At 41.1% G+C, this 12,162-nt stretch overlaps 1 protein-coding gene and 1 pseudogene across 6 annotated transcripts in view; one reads left to right on the top strand and one right to left on the bottom strand.

Annotated features, from left to right (window-relative positions):
• The window catches only part of ATXN2 (ataxin 2), a 125,682-nt gene that overhangs the window by 39,022 nt on the left and 74,498 nt on the right, over positions 1–12,162 (top strand). For all 6 annotated transcript variants that reach the window (XM_066260558.1, XM_066260553.1, XM_066260557.1 and 3 more), the window contains exons 2-5: positions 2,398–2,434; positions 4,091–4,150; positions 4,624–4,695; positions 5,646–5,796. In XM_066260558.1, the coding sequence (XP_066116655.1) occupies positions 2,398–2,434; positions 4,091–4,150; positions 4,624–4,695; positions 5,646–5,796 (320 nt within the window). The remainder of the gene's footprint in view (positions 1–2,397; positions 2,435–4,090; positions 4,151–4,623; positions 4,696–5,645; positions 5,797–12,162) is intronic.
• On the bottom strand, positions 10,408–11,282 carry LOC136323243 (transcription factor BTF3 pseudogene; annotated as a pseudogene).

A 12,162-nucleotide genomic window follows, 5' to 3' on the forward strand; every position in this document is an offset into this window, starting at 1 on the left:
GGAACGGAGAGAGATGAGAAGCATCAATCATTAGTTTTTTGTTGCGACACCTTAGTTGTTCATTGATTGCTTTCTCATATGTGCCTCGACGGGGGGGGGGGGGGGGGAGCTACAGCAGACCAAGTAACCCCTTGCTCGAGCCAGTGACCTTGGGTCCAAGCTGTAAGCTTTGCTCAAACCAGATGAGTCCACACTCAAGCTGGTGACCTCGGGATCTCGAACCTGGGTCCTCCGCAAGCTAGTGACCTCGGGATCTCGAACTTGGGTCCTCCGCATCCCAATTTGACGCTCTTATCTACTGCGCCACTGCCTGGTCAGGCTTATTTCATTGTTAACCTCATCTACTTCCTTCTTTCTGTATTATTTTGAATAATATAAACTCTTTATTATTTTTGTAAATTGATTTATGCTAATTTGACATTTTCAATCACACTTTAACATCACTTAGTAACTATTGGAAGCTTAGAATCTGGATATAGTTTTGTTAAATCTTATCAGTCTAATCATAAATATATTTAGGGCCAGAATGTAATCTTCACTTTTGAGATTCAACGTTTTGTTACTATATGAAATATGTTACTATAGGGTGGCTTTATTTCAGAATACCAAAGAAAAAAATTAAAGCATAATCTGACTGGATATCCTAAAAGAGAAAAATGAGAACGTGTTTGGGATTTTATCAGTTTCAGAGAATGCTGCTCTTAATATGCTGACATTCCCCTTGGTGGTTCAACCACCTGGTATATCAGGGGAAGTCAGTGTACCACTTTACACCATTGTGAGTCTTTTATTATTTTCCCTGTTGAACTATTCTAAGTAAATTGGATTGCAAAACAATTGCTCTTTATTAGTCACAGATATAAATGCATAATTAATAAAAAATAGTGTTAGTACTATAAAAGAGTTTTATGTTTTAAACTCTTAAGTAGCTTTGTGGGGATACCACATGAGTTTAAGGAATAATTGGTGGCATTTGCTTAAGTCTTTTAACTGTGGCATCTCAGCAACTACTAAAATAAGTAATCCTTCTAAACCAAGATTTAGCTATTCTTAAGCCTTTGGCTACAGACTACAAAAAAATAGAAAAACCTAATAAATTCAGATAATGTTAGAAAAAATGTGCATATTTGGTTAGGCTTAATTGTGAGGTTAGTTTATTCCCTGTGATGCAATTTCAGAGAGGCAGCATCACCTGAAATGAAAAGTCTGGATTTTGTATTGCTCGGTTCAAAAAGCATTCTATCGCTCACGTGGTAGATTTGGTCAAGATGCTTAACTGCTAAGGTTCATTTTCCTCACCTATAGAGTGGGGGTGAGAGATTTGACATTGTACTCACCATAGTGTCTGGTTGGTAGTCAGTTTGATACATGATGAATTATTGGTCGCATTTCTTAGACTTTAGGAATTTCTCTCTCCGTGCTGTGTCTGAGGTAAAGAGTCACTGAGTTAGAATATTGGAAAAGGAAGGAATCTCAGAGGTAATTTGGTTCAAAACATTATTTTCTAGATGAGAGAAAGTGACAGAGTCAAACGAAATCAGCTCTGGCCTCGGATTGCTGAGATCAGTGCTACTTTACTGGGAATTGGCACCGTTCTAACTGCTAGACTTTTTGGACCTGAATTGTGCTTCTCTTTGACTGTTTTAAGTTTGGCTTAATTTGAGAGTTGTGATTTTATTAAAACGAGATTCCAGTTTTGTTATTCCAGAGTAACTGATGTTTATGAGGAATGTAGCATTTCACTTTTAGTGTTTTTATCATTATATAGTGGGCCTAATCTTTTCTAATGGTACAAGCCTTAGGGTGTATTCTGTTCTATAATTCGGTTAACTTGAAAATGGAGTCCACATTACATGACAGCCAGCTTTGTTGGTACTGCATTGTTTCAGAGGTGGGGGTGGCAGGGAAAGGCACTTATTACATAGATACTGCTTAGAGGTGAAAGTGCTTTGAGTGATTTAACTTATTCTCAAATGTTTTTCTGCAGTTGTAAACATGGTACCTATATTTAAAAGTGAGGGGCAAACATGAGAGGTGACTTGGTGTCTGTCACATCAGGAATAGAATCTATATTTTGCTCCTGAGTAGCTTTTTATAACAGAGTTATTGGTTATTTCTTCTGGTTGGCTATTTTTATTTTTACTTCATTTATTTGAGTTTGATGACATTCACTTTCTTTCCATGACCCATACCTGTTCTGGGCCTTTGAGCCAGCAAAGTGCAGAGAGCGCCGTACCATACTTAAGTAGCTTTTATTCTTAATATTAGGTTGAGCCCACCCCACAGATGATCACTTACGCTTTATTTGAATGGAATTACAAGATAATTTAAATTTGAAAATATTTTTAACCTATTTAGCCTGTTGAATTTAACAAACATAATCTTTAATCTTTTCAGAGGTCGTAACAATAACAAGGGACTGCCTCAGTCTACGGTGAGTATCTTGAATGTTATTTGTTTGGAAAAATTGGTAACTAAAATGTGATTTCTAAACCATAGACCAAAACCAAGGCAAAAAAAATTCCCCTTTTCAATTTTGTATCTCAGATATCTTTTATGGATCAATATGTATAAAATTATTAGCTGTATGTGGTTTTTGATGATGACTGTAATATTATCTATAAATAATATATTTCATGTATAATAATGTCATTTGTTCTTTTGTAAGTGACTGAAGGCAAATTGAACTGAAAGATAAGTAGAACAGCAAAACTGGAGTTTGCAGAGCTCTTTCAGTTTTTGATTTTGAATTAATGTGCTTTTTATTCCTTTTGTTTTTATTTTTAATATTTTAATTTTTTTATTTTGGTGAGAGAGGAAAAGAGAGAGAGAGAGAGAGAGACAGGAACATCGATCTGTTCCTGTTGTGCCCGGACTGGGCATCAAACCGGCAACCTCTGTGCTTCCAGACGATGCTCTAACCAACTGAGCTATCCGGCCAGGGCAGGGCCTTTGGTTTTAAATTTTAGAACTTGATCACTGAAATTAAATTGGGTAGGAACAGGAGACGGTATAAGTTCCACATCATGGAAGAAATGAATGAGAAGCTAGCTCAGTAATCTTTGAGACTTTGTCTTCAGTGGACAGATACTCTTCTTTAGCATCAGGAGGACACGCACTTATGTGTTATGTAATAAGGAGTGGTGTGGTCAATTAATCCTTAGACCACTATCATTATTTCATATATGCTGAGAGCATATAGTCGGGGTCTTCTACAGAGGTCCCCAAATCTATCTACCCCATTTATTTGTTAAGGTATTCTTAACTCTGTTTAGTGTAGGTCTATGAATTTTGATGTATATATACAGTGTGTAATCACCACTATAATCAAGATAGTAGAACAGTTCTATCACCTCCAAAAATCCCTGAGGCCACTTTGTAGTGACACCTATTCCCCAACCATTGCTCTGTCTCTTCTGTTTCCTTATTTATTTATTTATTTTTGTATTTTTCCGAAGCTGGAAACAGGGAGGCAGTCAGACAGACTCCCGCATGCGCCCGACTGGGATCCATCCGGCATGCCCACCAGAGGGCGATGCTCTGCCCATCTTGGTGTGTCACTCTGCCGCAATCAGAGCCATTCTAGCACCTGAGGCAGAGGCCACAGAGCCATCCTCAGTGCCCGGGCAAACTTTGCTCCAGTGGAGCCTTGGCTGCGGGAGGGGAAGAGAGAGACAGAGAGGAAGGAGAGGGGGAGGGGTGGAGAAGCAGATGGGCACCTCTCCTGTGTGCCCTGGTCGGGAATCGAACCTGGGACTCCTGCACGCCAGGCCAACGCTCTACCACTGAGCCAACCGGCCAGGGCTGTCTCTTCTGTTTCTATGGTTTTATCTTTCCTTATATATGATATATAAGTTTGCTTTTACTTTTTGTCAAAACATTGTTAGTTGTCATGACTGATTTTACTTTTGAAAATGTAAGCTTCTGTTCTCTAAGGAATCAAAAGACTGTAGTAAACCAAATCTTTCTTTAATGCATGTAAGGTATTACAAACCTAACCGAACATTTTATAACAAAATAAATGTTAACTTTAATTATATATACAAGGATAAATACTGATTGCTAATAATTTTTTTTCTTAATATTGCAGATTTCTTTTGATGGAATTTATGCAAATATGAGGATGGTTCATATACTTACATCAGTTGTTGTAAGTTATCAGATTATTGGGGAGAAACTGCCTTGGGAGTAGAATAAAGTAATTTAATGAAGTTAAAATGTAGGTAAATGAGTCTTTATGTAACATTTCTTAGATCATGTATAATCAGGATAATTTAGAAAAAGATTAGAATTTTACCCAAGTTACTATAACTCATTATAAAAAGCTTTCTTGGTAACCCTGCTGTGTGCATAATATTAGTGGTTGTTTTAGTGTATTACTTTGTCACCTAATAAAATTGTCATCAGAAATACTTAACTTAAATATTTAAGTTCATACTGTAAATTCTGAGCAGGATCCTCTGAAGAATTTTTTGAATCTTTGTATTGCTGACGTTTTAAATTTTTTTTATTGTTCTGTGAATGAAGTCCCTAATATATTGAATGAAGCCTGATGAGCAATGGAAAGTAAATTACCCCCATGACTGGGTGGCACTGTCTGATAAATTACTTATATGTTTTTAGGGATCCAAATGTGAAGTACAAGTGAAAAATGGAGGTATATATGAAGGAGTTTTTAAAACATACAGTCCTAAGGTAATTTTTACTCTTTTCCTTTTTGTGGTATGTGAAAGTATGAATCTTAGACTGCCATATGTTTGTGTGGCTTCCCAACAGTTTCTATTAGTGTCTGATTTAGCAGTTTATAGTTGTGAGGTAGGTTTGTTTGTCACATTTTCTTCCTTTTTTTTTTTTTTTTTTAACAGAGACAGAGAGTCAGAAAGAGGGGAGGGATAGACAGGGATAGACAGGAACAGAGATGAGAAGCATCAATCATCAGTTTTCCGTTGTGACACTTTAGTTGTTCATTGATTGCTTTCTCATATGTGTCTTGACCGTTGGGCTACAGCAGACTGAGTAACCCCTTGCTTGAGCCAGCGACCTTGGGTCTAAGCTGGTGAGCTTTGCTCAAACTGGATGAGCCATGGTCAAGCTGGCGACCTCGGCCTCTCGAACCTGGGTCCTCTGCGTTCCAGTCCGACGCTCTATCCACTGTGCCACCACCTGGTCAGGCTGTTTGTCACATTTTCATGCTCAGTGCTTTACTTTAAAAGCACTTTTTAAAACCACTCTGAATGACTTCTGCTCTTCGGTTTCAAATTCTGATTATTTTATAGATGGTATGTATAAGCAAAAGACTTTTTGCTCTGTGTGCTTATTAAAATATTTTGGCCTTTTCAAGCATTGTTGGGCCAGAAGAGGGAGGGATTGGGTTGTTTTGTTTGTTTTCCTTGTTTGTTTTCCTTTTTATTACTATTAATGTGTTTTAAGACATAGCATGATAGCAAGAACCAACTTTTAGGTGAGAGCATTTTTGAATGATGGAAATGGAAAACATCATATTTCTGCAAAAAAAGGTACAAATTTTCTTGAGATAGATTATTTTTGATAAAGGCATATAAGAATAGTACCTTCATGTGCTGAAGAATTCCTGTCAAGTTTTATATTGTAAATGCTTGAATATTTACTCATGTTTTTTATTCTAGTGTGATTTGGTACTTGATGCTGCACATGAGAAAAGTACAGAATCCAGTTCAGGGCCAAAACGTGAAGAAATAATGGAGAGTATTTTATTCAAGTGTTCAGACTTTGTTGTGGTGCAGTTTAAAGATATGGACTCGAGTTATGCAAGAAGAGGTGAGTTTTGATTTCCAAAATATCCTTTGTGGTTTATGAGATTCGTTGAAGCAGATTCTACAGACTTTCTTTTTTTAAAGAAATATGGGCTTTTAGCCTGACCAGGCAGTGGCGCAAGTGGATAGTCAGCCTGGGACACAGAGGACCCATGTTCAAAACTTCAAGGTCCCTGGCTTGAGGGCAGGCTCATCAGTATTGAGCATGGGCTCACCAGCTTGATTGTGGGTTTGCTGGCTTGAGCATGGGGCCATAGAAATGACCCTATGGTTGCTGGCTTAAGCCCAAGGTCACTAGCTTGAGCAAGGGATCACTGGCTACACTGTAGTCCACGGTCAAGGCACATATGAGAAAGCAATCAACAACTAAAAGGCCGCAACAAAGAGTTGATGCTTCTCATCTCTCTCCCTTCCTGTCCTTCTCTCTGTCTCTCTTGCTAAAAAAGAATAAGGAAATATGGGCTTTAAAATAACCTAATTAAAACAAATGGGGGTTTTAATGCATTTTATTTGGAAAATAAATTCAAAACTTTAGTGGAAGATTTCTTGGTACTTTTAGTAACATAAATAATAAGAGATTGTGTTCTATTAAAAAATAGTTTGTAAAGGATTTTCTACAGTTTCGTAATTAAGAATGCTACTAATTATACTCAACTGAAAATTTCTTCTCCCATTTGTTGTACAGTGCTTTAGTTTATAAATTTTTAGTTTTATAATGCTTATAATTAATGTTTACAGTTTTATTATGCTTATAGTTCTATAAATGCTTTAATTTTAGTTCTATAAATGCTCTGGAAAGAAATCAAAAGCACGGGGCTAAGGGAGAAAGGCAGAGAGCTGTGGATGGCAAACAAGTATCTAATGAAGATAAGTGGTAAAGTAGAACATGTATGTTTCAAAAACATTTAGAGTATGAGACTACCTTTGAGAATATACACTGTTGACCTGGTTAAATTAAAATTTAGTATGTTTCAAGTGTGCACTGAGGAGGAAAATGTAGGAATTGCTGTTAATCATTTAGAAAGCATACTTTGCAGTGCTTTAGTGTTCAATAACATTGAAAGACTTTTGGGCAATTTTGAACTTGGTTCTAAAAATTCTCAGATAGTTTTTTATTTCTTTTGGTCAAATTTCATAATTCTTTTTTTTTTTTTTTTTTTTTGTATTTTTCTGAAGCTGGAAACGGGGAGAGACAGTCAGACAGACTCCCGTGTGCGCCCGACCGGGATCCACCCGGCACGCCCATCAGGGGGCGACGCTCTGCCCCTCCGGGGCATCGCTCTGCTGCGACTAGAGCCACTCTAGCGCCTGGGGCAGAGGCCAAGGAGCCATCCCCAGTGCCCGGGCCATCCCTGCTCCAATGGAGTCTCGCTGCGGGAGGGGAAGAGAGAGACAGAGAGGAAGGAGAGGGGGAGGGGTGGAGAAGCAGATGGGCGCTTCTCCTGTGTACCCTGGCCGGGAATCGAACCCGAGACTTCCGCATGCCAGGCCGATGCTCTACCACTGAGCCAACCGGCCAGGGCCTCAAATTTCATAATTCTATTGCACAGTATAACTCAATTTTTTTTATGTGTGACAGAGAGACAGATAGGGACAGACGGACAGGAATGGAGAGAGATAAGAAGTATCAGTTCTTTGTTACGGCACCTTAGTTGTTCATTGATTGCTTTATCAAGTGCCTTGACCCGGGGGCTACAGCAGAGTGAATGACCCCTTGCTCAAGCCAGTGACCTTGGGCTCAAGCCAGTGACCTTGGGGTTATGTCTGTGATCCCACGCTCAAGCCAGCAACCTTGAGGTTTTGACCCTGGGTCCTCCACATCTCAGTTTGACACTCTACCCACTGCACCACCGCCTGGTCAGGCTAACTCAGCAACTTTTAATTTTTATGATTGAACTTATGTCAACAACTGTTTTCGTTGTGCTAATTTTTCTATACTGTTATTTAGAAGTTATAAGCCACCCTAAAGTTAGAGCCTATGTCTTGGACCTCTTAGTAAGGTTCTTACCTATAGTTAACAGGTTGCTTTTTCAGTAGCTAACAGTGTTAGTTAGGTAGTCTATAACTGCTTTACAGTGCTGATGAAAGCACTGTGTCCTGTTCTTATATTTTTTCAAGTGTTGGTGTCTTTGATTCATATCTCTTTGTCTGAGAGTCTTTCAGTGGCCCATACAAGGAAACAAGTCCTTCTTTAGTTGCTGTCTTTGTTTATTGGTTATGCCTAGTAGCACAAATATGTAACTTGTACTGTTGAAGTGTTTCACTGTTTTAAATTTAAAAATTGACTTTGACCTGACCAGGTGGTGGTGCAGTAGATAGAGTGTTGGACTGAGATGCAGAGGACCCAGATTCAAAATCCCAAGGTCGCCGGCTTGAGCGCAGGGTCGGGGTTGCTGGCTTGAGTGTTGGATCATAGACATGACCCCATGGTCACTAGCTCGAGCCCAAAGATTACTGGCTTGAAGCCCAAGGTCATTGGCTTGAGCAAAGGGTCACTCGCTCTGCTGTAGCCGCCCCCCCTCCCCACACACAAAGCACATATGAGAAAGCTATCAATGAACAAGCAATCAACGGAAAACTAAGATGCTGCAACAAAGAATTGATGCTTCTTATCTCTCTGCCTTCCGGTCTGTCTATCCCTATCTGTCCCTCTCCCTGATTCTCTGTCTCTGTCAAAAAAAAAAAAAATGACTTTGGATCATAAGCCAAAGGGAAAATAAAATTTTAGTTGGATTTTGTACATAGCACTCTCAGAAAATGTATTGGCCACAACAACAAAATTGTGAATGGCTAATAGCCATTCACAATATACTTCGTTTTTTTATTCTTAAAGTGAGTTGGCATTCACCAAATTTCAAGCCTAACTATTAGTTGGAGGTACTTAAGGGATTCCATTCCTCTTCAAAATTTATATCTTTACATTTTATTATTTTATTTTATTATTCCTTTATTTATCAAGTAATTTGTGTTTATTTTAGAAAGCAAATACAGATCAGACTTTGACAGTCAAATACAGCTTTGACATTGTTCAGCACACTCAGTAAGGGATGGATGCATTTTGTTACATACTTTTTTTTGTGATGAGACACAGAGAGGGACAGATAGGGACAGATAGGCAGGAAGGGAGAGAGATGAGAAGCATCAATTCTTTGTTGCGTCTCCTTCATTATTCATTGATTACTTTGTCATATGTGCCTTGACTGGGGGCTATGGCGGAGCCATGACCCCTTGCTCAAGCCAGTAACCATGGGGTTATGTCTGATCCACGCTCAAGCCTGCAACCTTGAGGTTTCGAACCTGGGTCCTCCATGTCCCAGTCTGATGCTGTATCCACTGAGCCATCACCAGGTCAGGCCTAAAAAGAATCTTTTATCCTGAATTTTTCTAATGACTATCCTGTCCTTTCCTGTTTGTTTATTTATTTATTTATTTATTTATTTTTTCCCATTTTTCTGAAGCTGGAAACAGGGAGAGACAGTCAGACAGACTCCCGCATGCGCCTGACCGGGATCCACCCGGCACACCCACCAGGGGCGACGCTCTACCCTCCGGGAGGGGGTGCTCTGCCCATCCTGGGGGTCACCATGTTGCGACCAGAGCCACTCTAGCGCCTGAGGCAGAGGCCACAGAGCCATCCCCAGCGCCCGGGCCATCTTTGCTCCAGTGGAGCCTCGGCTGCGGGAGGGGAAGAGAGAGACAGAGAGGAAAGCGCGGCAGAGGGGTGGAGAAGCAAATGGACGCTTCTCCTGTGTGCCCTGGCCGGGAATCGAACCCTGGTCCTCCGCACGCTAGGCCGACGCTCTACCGCTGAGCCAACCGGCCAGGGCCTATTTACTTTTTTTAAGCAAGAGAGATAGGGAGAGACAGAAAGAGGGACAGACACAGGAAGGCAGAGAGATTAGAATCATCAATTCTTCTTTGTGGCACCTTAGTTGCTTTCTCATATGTACCTTGATCAGGGGACTCCCGCCAAGCCAGTAACCCCTTGATCAAGCCAGCAACCTTGAGCTCAAGCCAGTGACTAAGGGGTTATGTCTATGATCCCACGCTGAAACTGGCGACCTCAGGGTTTTGAACCTGTGTCCTCAGAGTCCCAGGCCAATACTTTATCCACTGTGCCACCACCTGGTCAGGCCTTTTTTCCTTTCTTTTTTTCCTTTCTTTTTTTCCTTTCTTATGACAGAGACAGAGAAAGTCAGAGAGAAGGACAGATAGGGAGATGAAAAGCATCAATTCTTTTTTTTACAGAAACAGAGTGAGAGTCAGAGAGAGGAACAGACAGAAATGGAGAGAGTTAAGAAGCATCAATTACCAGTTTTTTGTTGCGACACCTTAGTTGTTCATTGATTGCTTTCTCATATGTGCCTTGACTGTGGGCCTTCAGCAGATTGAGTAACCCGTTGCTCAAACCAGCATCTTTGGGCCCAAACTGGTGAGCTTTGCTCAAACCCAATGAGCCCGCGCTCAAGCTGGCAACCTCGGGGTCTCGAACCTGGGTCCTCTACATCCCAGTCCGACGCGCTACCCACTGTGCCACTGCCTAGTCAGGTCTTTTTTCTTTTCTCATCCAAACTTTATTTTTTCTTTTCTTTTTTTTTTTTTTTAAATAAAACTATACTAGGCAAAGAACTTTATTAACCTTTGTTTCAAATTTTATTCCCAGGCTTCTTCAGCTTAATTAGCTGCAAAGAATGATTTAAGTATAAGCAAAAACTGAAAAGAGCTGCAGTGTCCAAGGCGCATAGGCTTAAAAATATTAAGAGATCTAGATTTTATCAGATCCATAAACAAAATTTGAAAAAGCAGTCATAATATAAAATAGCAGCTCCCAGTAACTTCTTCAAGTTTATCTTCTTCAGACATCGACTCAATTCAATTTGCTTCATTCTTGGAAGCCTCATCAAAATTCTCCACAAGATCTGGAACTTCATCATCATCATCCTCTCCAGTAGCCAGTGGTGCTTTTCCATCTACAGATTGTTTGGGCAGAGCTTCAGCCAGTCTCCTTAAACTAGTCAGACTGTCTGCACCAAGCTGGTTTAAGATGCTGGGTAGCATTTCTGTCAGCTACTTGGTCTCAGCATGGCCTGTAATGGTGAAAGTGTTCGCTGCCAGAGATGCCTGAACTTTAGGGTTGTTAAAGTGGATCACTGTTCCTTGGTTTGTGAACATATTTACCTCTTCAATACCAGAGATATTGTTTACCCCCAACTTCTTTAAGGAGAACTGAAGTTTTTTATCATCTGCTGTAGCTGTTCTGCGAACCACCTTCTTCTTTCTACGAGCAGTTCCTTTCCCACCAATGCGCACTTGTGCCTGCAGTTTGGCGAGTTTCTCTTGGTTCATGATAGTTTCTTTCATCTTGTTGGAGAGGAAACGGGGCCGTGCAGGGGACTAGGGTTGGTGCTCAGGGGGTCTTGGGCAGACCAGCTGAGAATAAACTGACACGTGCGGGGACGCAAGATGGCAGCTAGAGCTTCTTTTCTTTTTAATACAGAGACAGAGAGAGTCATAGAGAAGGATAGACAGGGACAGACAGACAGGAACGGAGAGATGAGAAGCATCAATCATCAGTTTTTTGTTGTGCGTTGCAACACCTTAATTGTTCATTGATTGCTTTCTCATACGTGCCTTGACCGCGGGCCTTCAGCAGACCAAGTAACCCCTTGCTCAAGCCAGCAACCTTGGGCTCAAGCTGGTGAGTTTTTGCTCAAACCAGATGAGCCCGTGCCCAAGCTGGCGACCTCGAGGTCTCGAACCTGGATCTTCCGCATCCCAGTCCGATGCTCTATCCACTGCACCACCGCCCAGTCAGGCTGTTATTCAAACTTTTTAACTCTTATTTTCTACTGACTTCTTATCCCATTGTAATCTCCCTTTTATACTCACAACTTGGGAACTTCTGAGGTTACCAATAATTTCTAATTGCTAGATTTTTTGGACTCAGCCTTTACTACTGATTTCACCCTCCTTCAGAAGTTGTTACTCTGTTTCTTTTTTTTTTTGCACTTTTCCGAAGCTGGAAATGGGGAGGCAGTCAGACAGACTCCTGCATGCGCCCGACTGGGATCCACCCGGCATGCCCACCAGGGGGCGATACTCTGCCCCTCTGGGGCATCGCTCTACTGCATCCAGAGCCATCCTAGCGCCTGAGGCAGAGGCCACAGAGCCATCCTCAGTGCCCGGGTCATCTTTGCTCCAATGGAGCCTTGGCTGCGGGAGGGGAAGAGAGAGACAGAGAGGAAGGAGAGGGGGAGGGGTGGAGAAGCAGATGGGCGCTTCTCCTGTGTGCCCTGGCCGAGAATCGAACCCAGGACTCCTGCATGCCAGGCCGACGCTCTACCACTGAGCCAACCGGCCAGGGCTGTTA

This window comes from Saccopteryx bilineata, chromosome 2, assembly GCF_036850765.1.
Source record: "Saccopteryx bilineata isolate mSacBil1 chromosome 2, mSacBil1_pri_phased_curated, whole genome shotgun sequence".
Classification (NCBI taxonomy): domain Eukaryota; kingdom Metazoa; phylum Chordata; class Mammalia; order Chiroptera; family Emballonuridae; genus Saccopteryx; species Saccopteryx bilineata.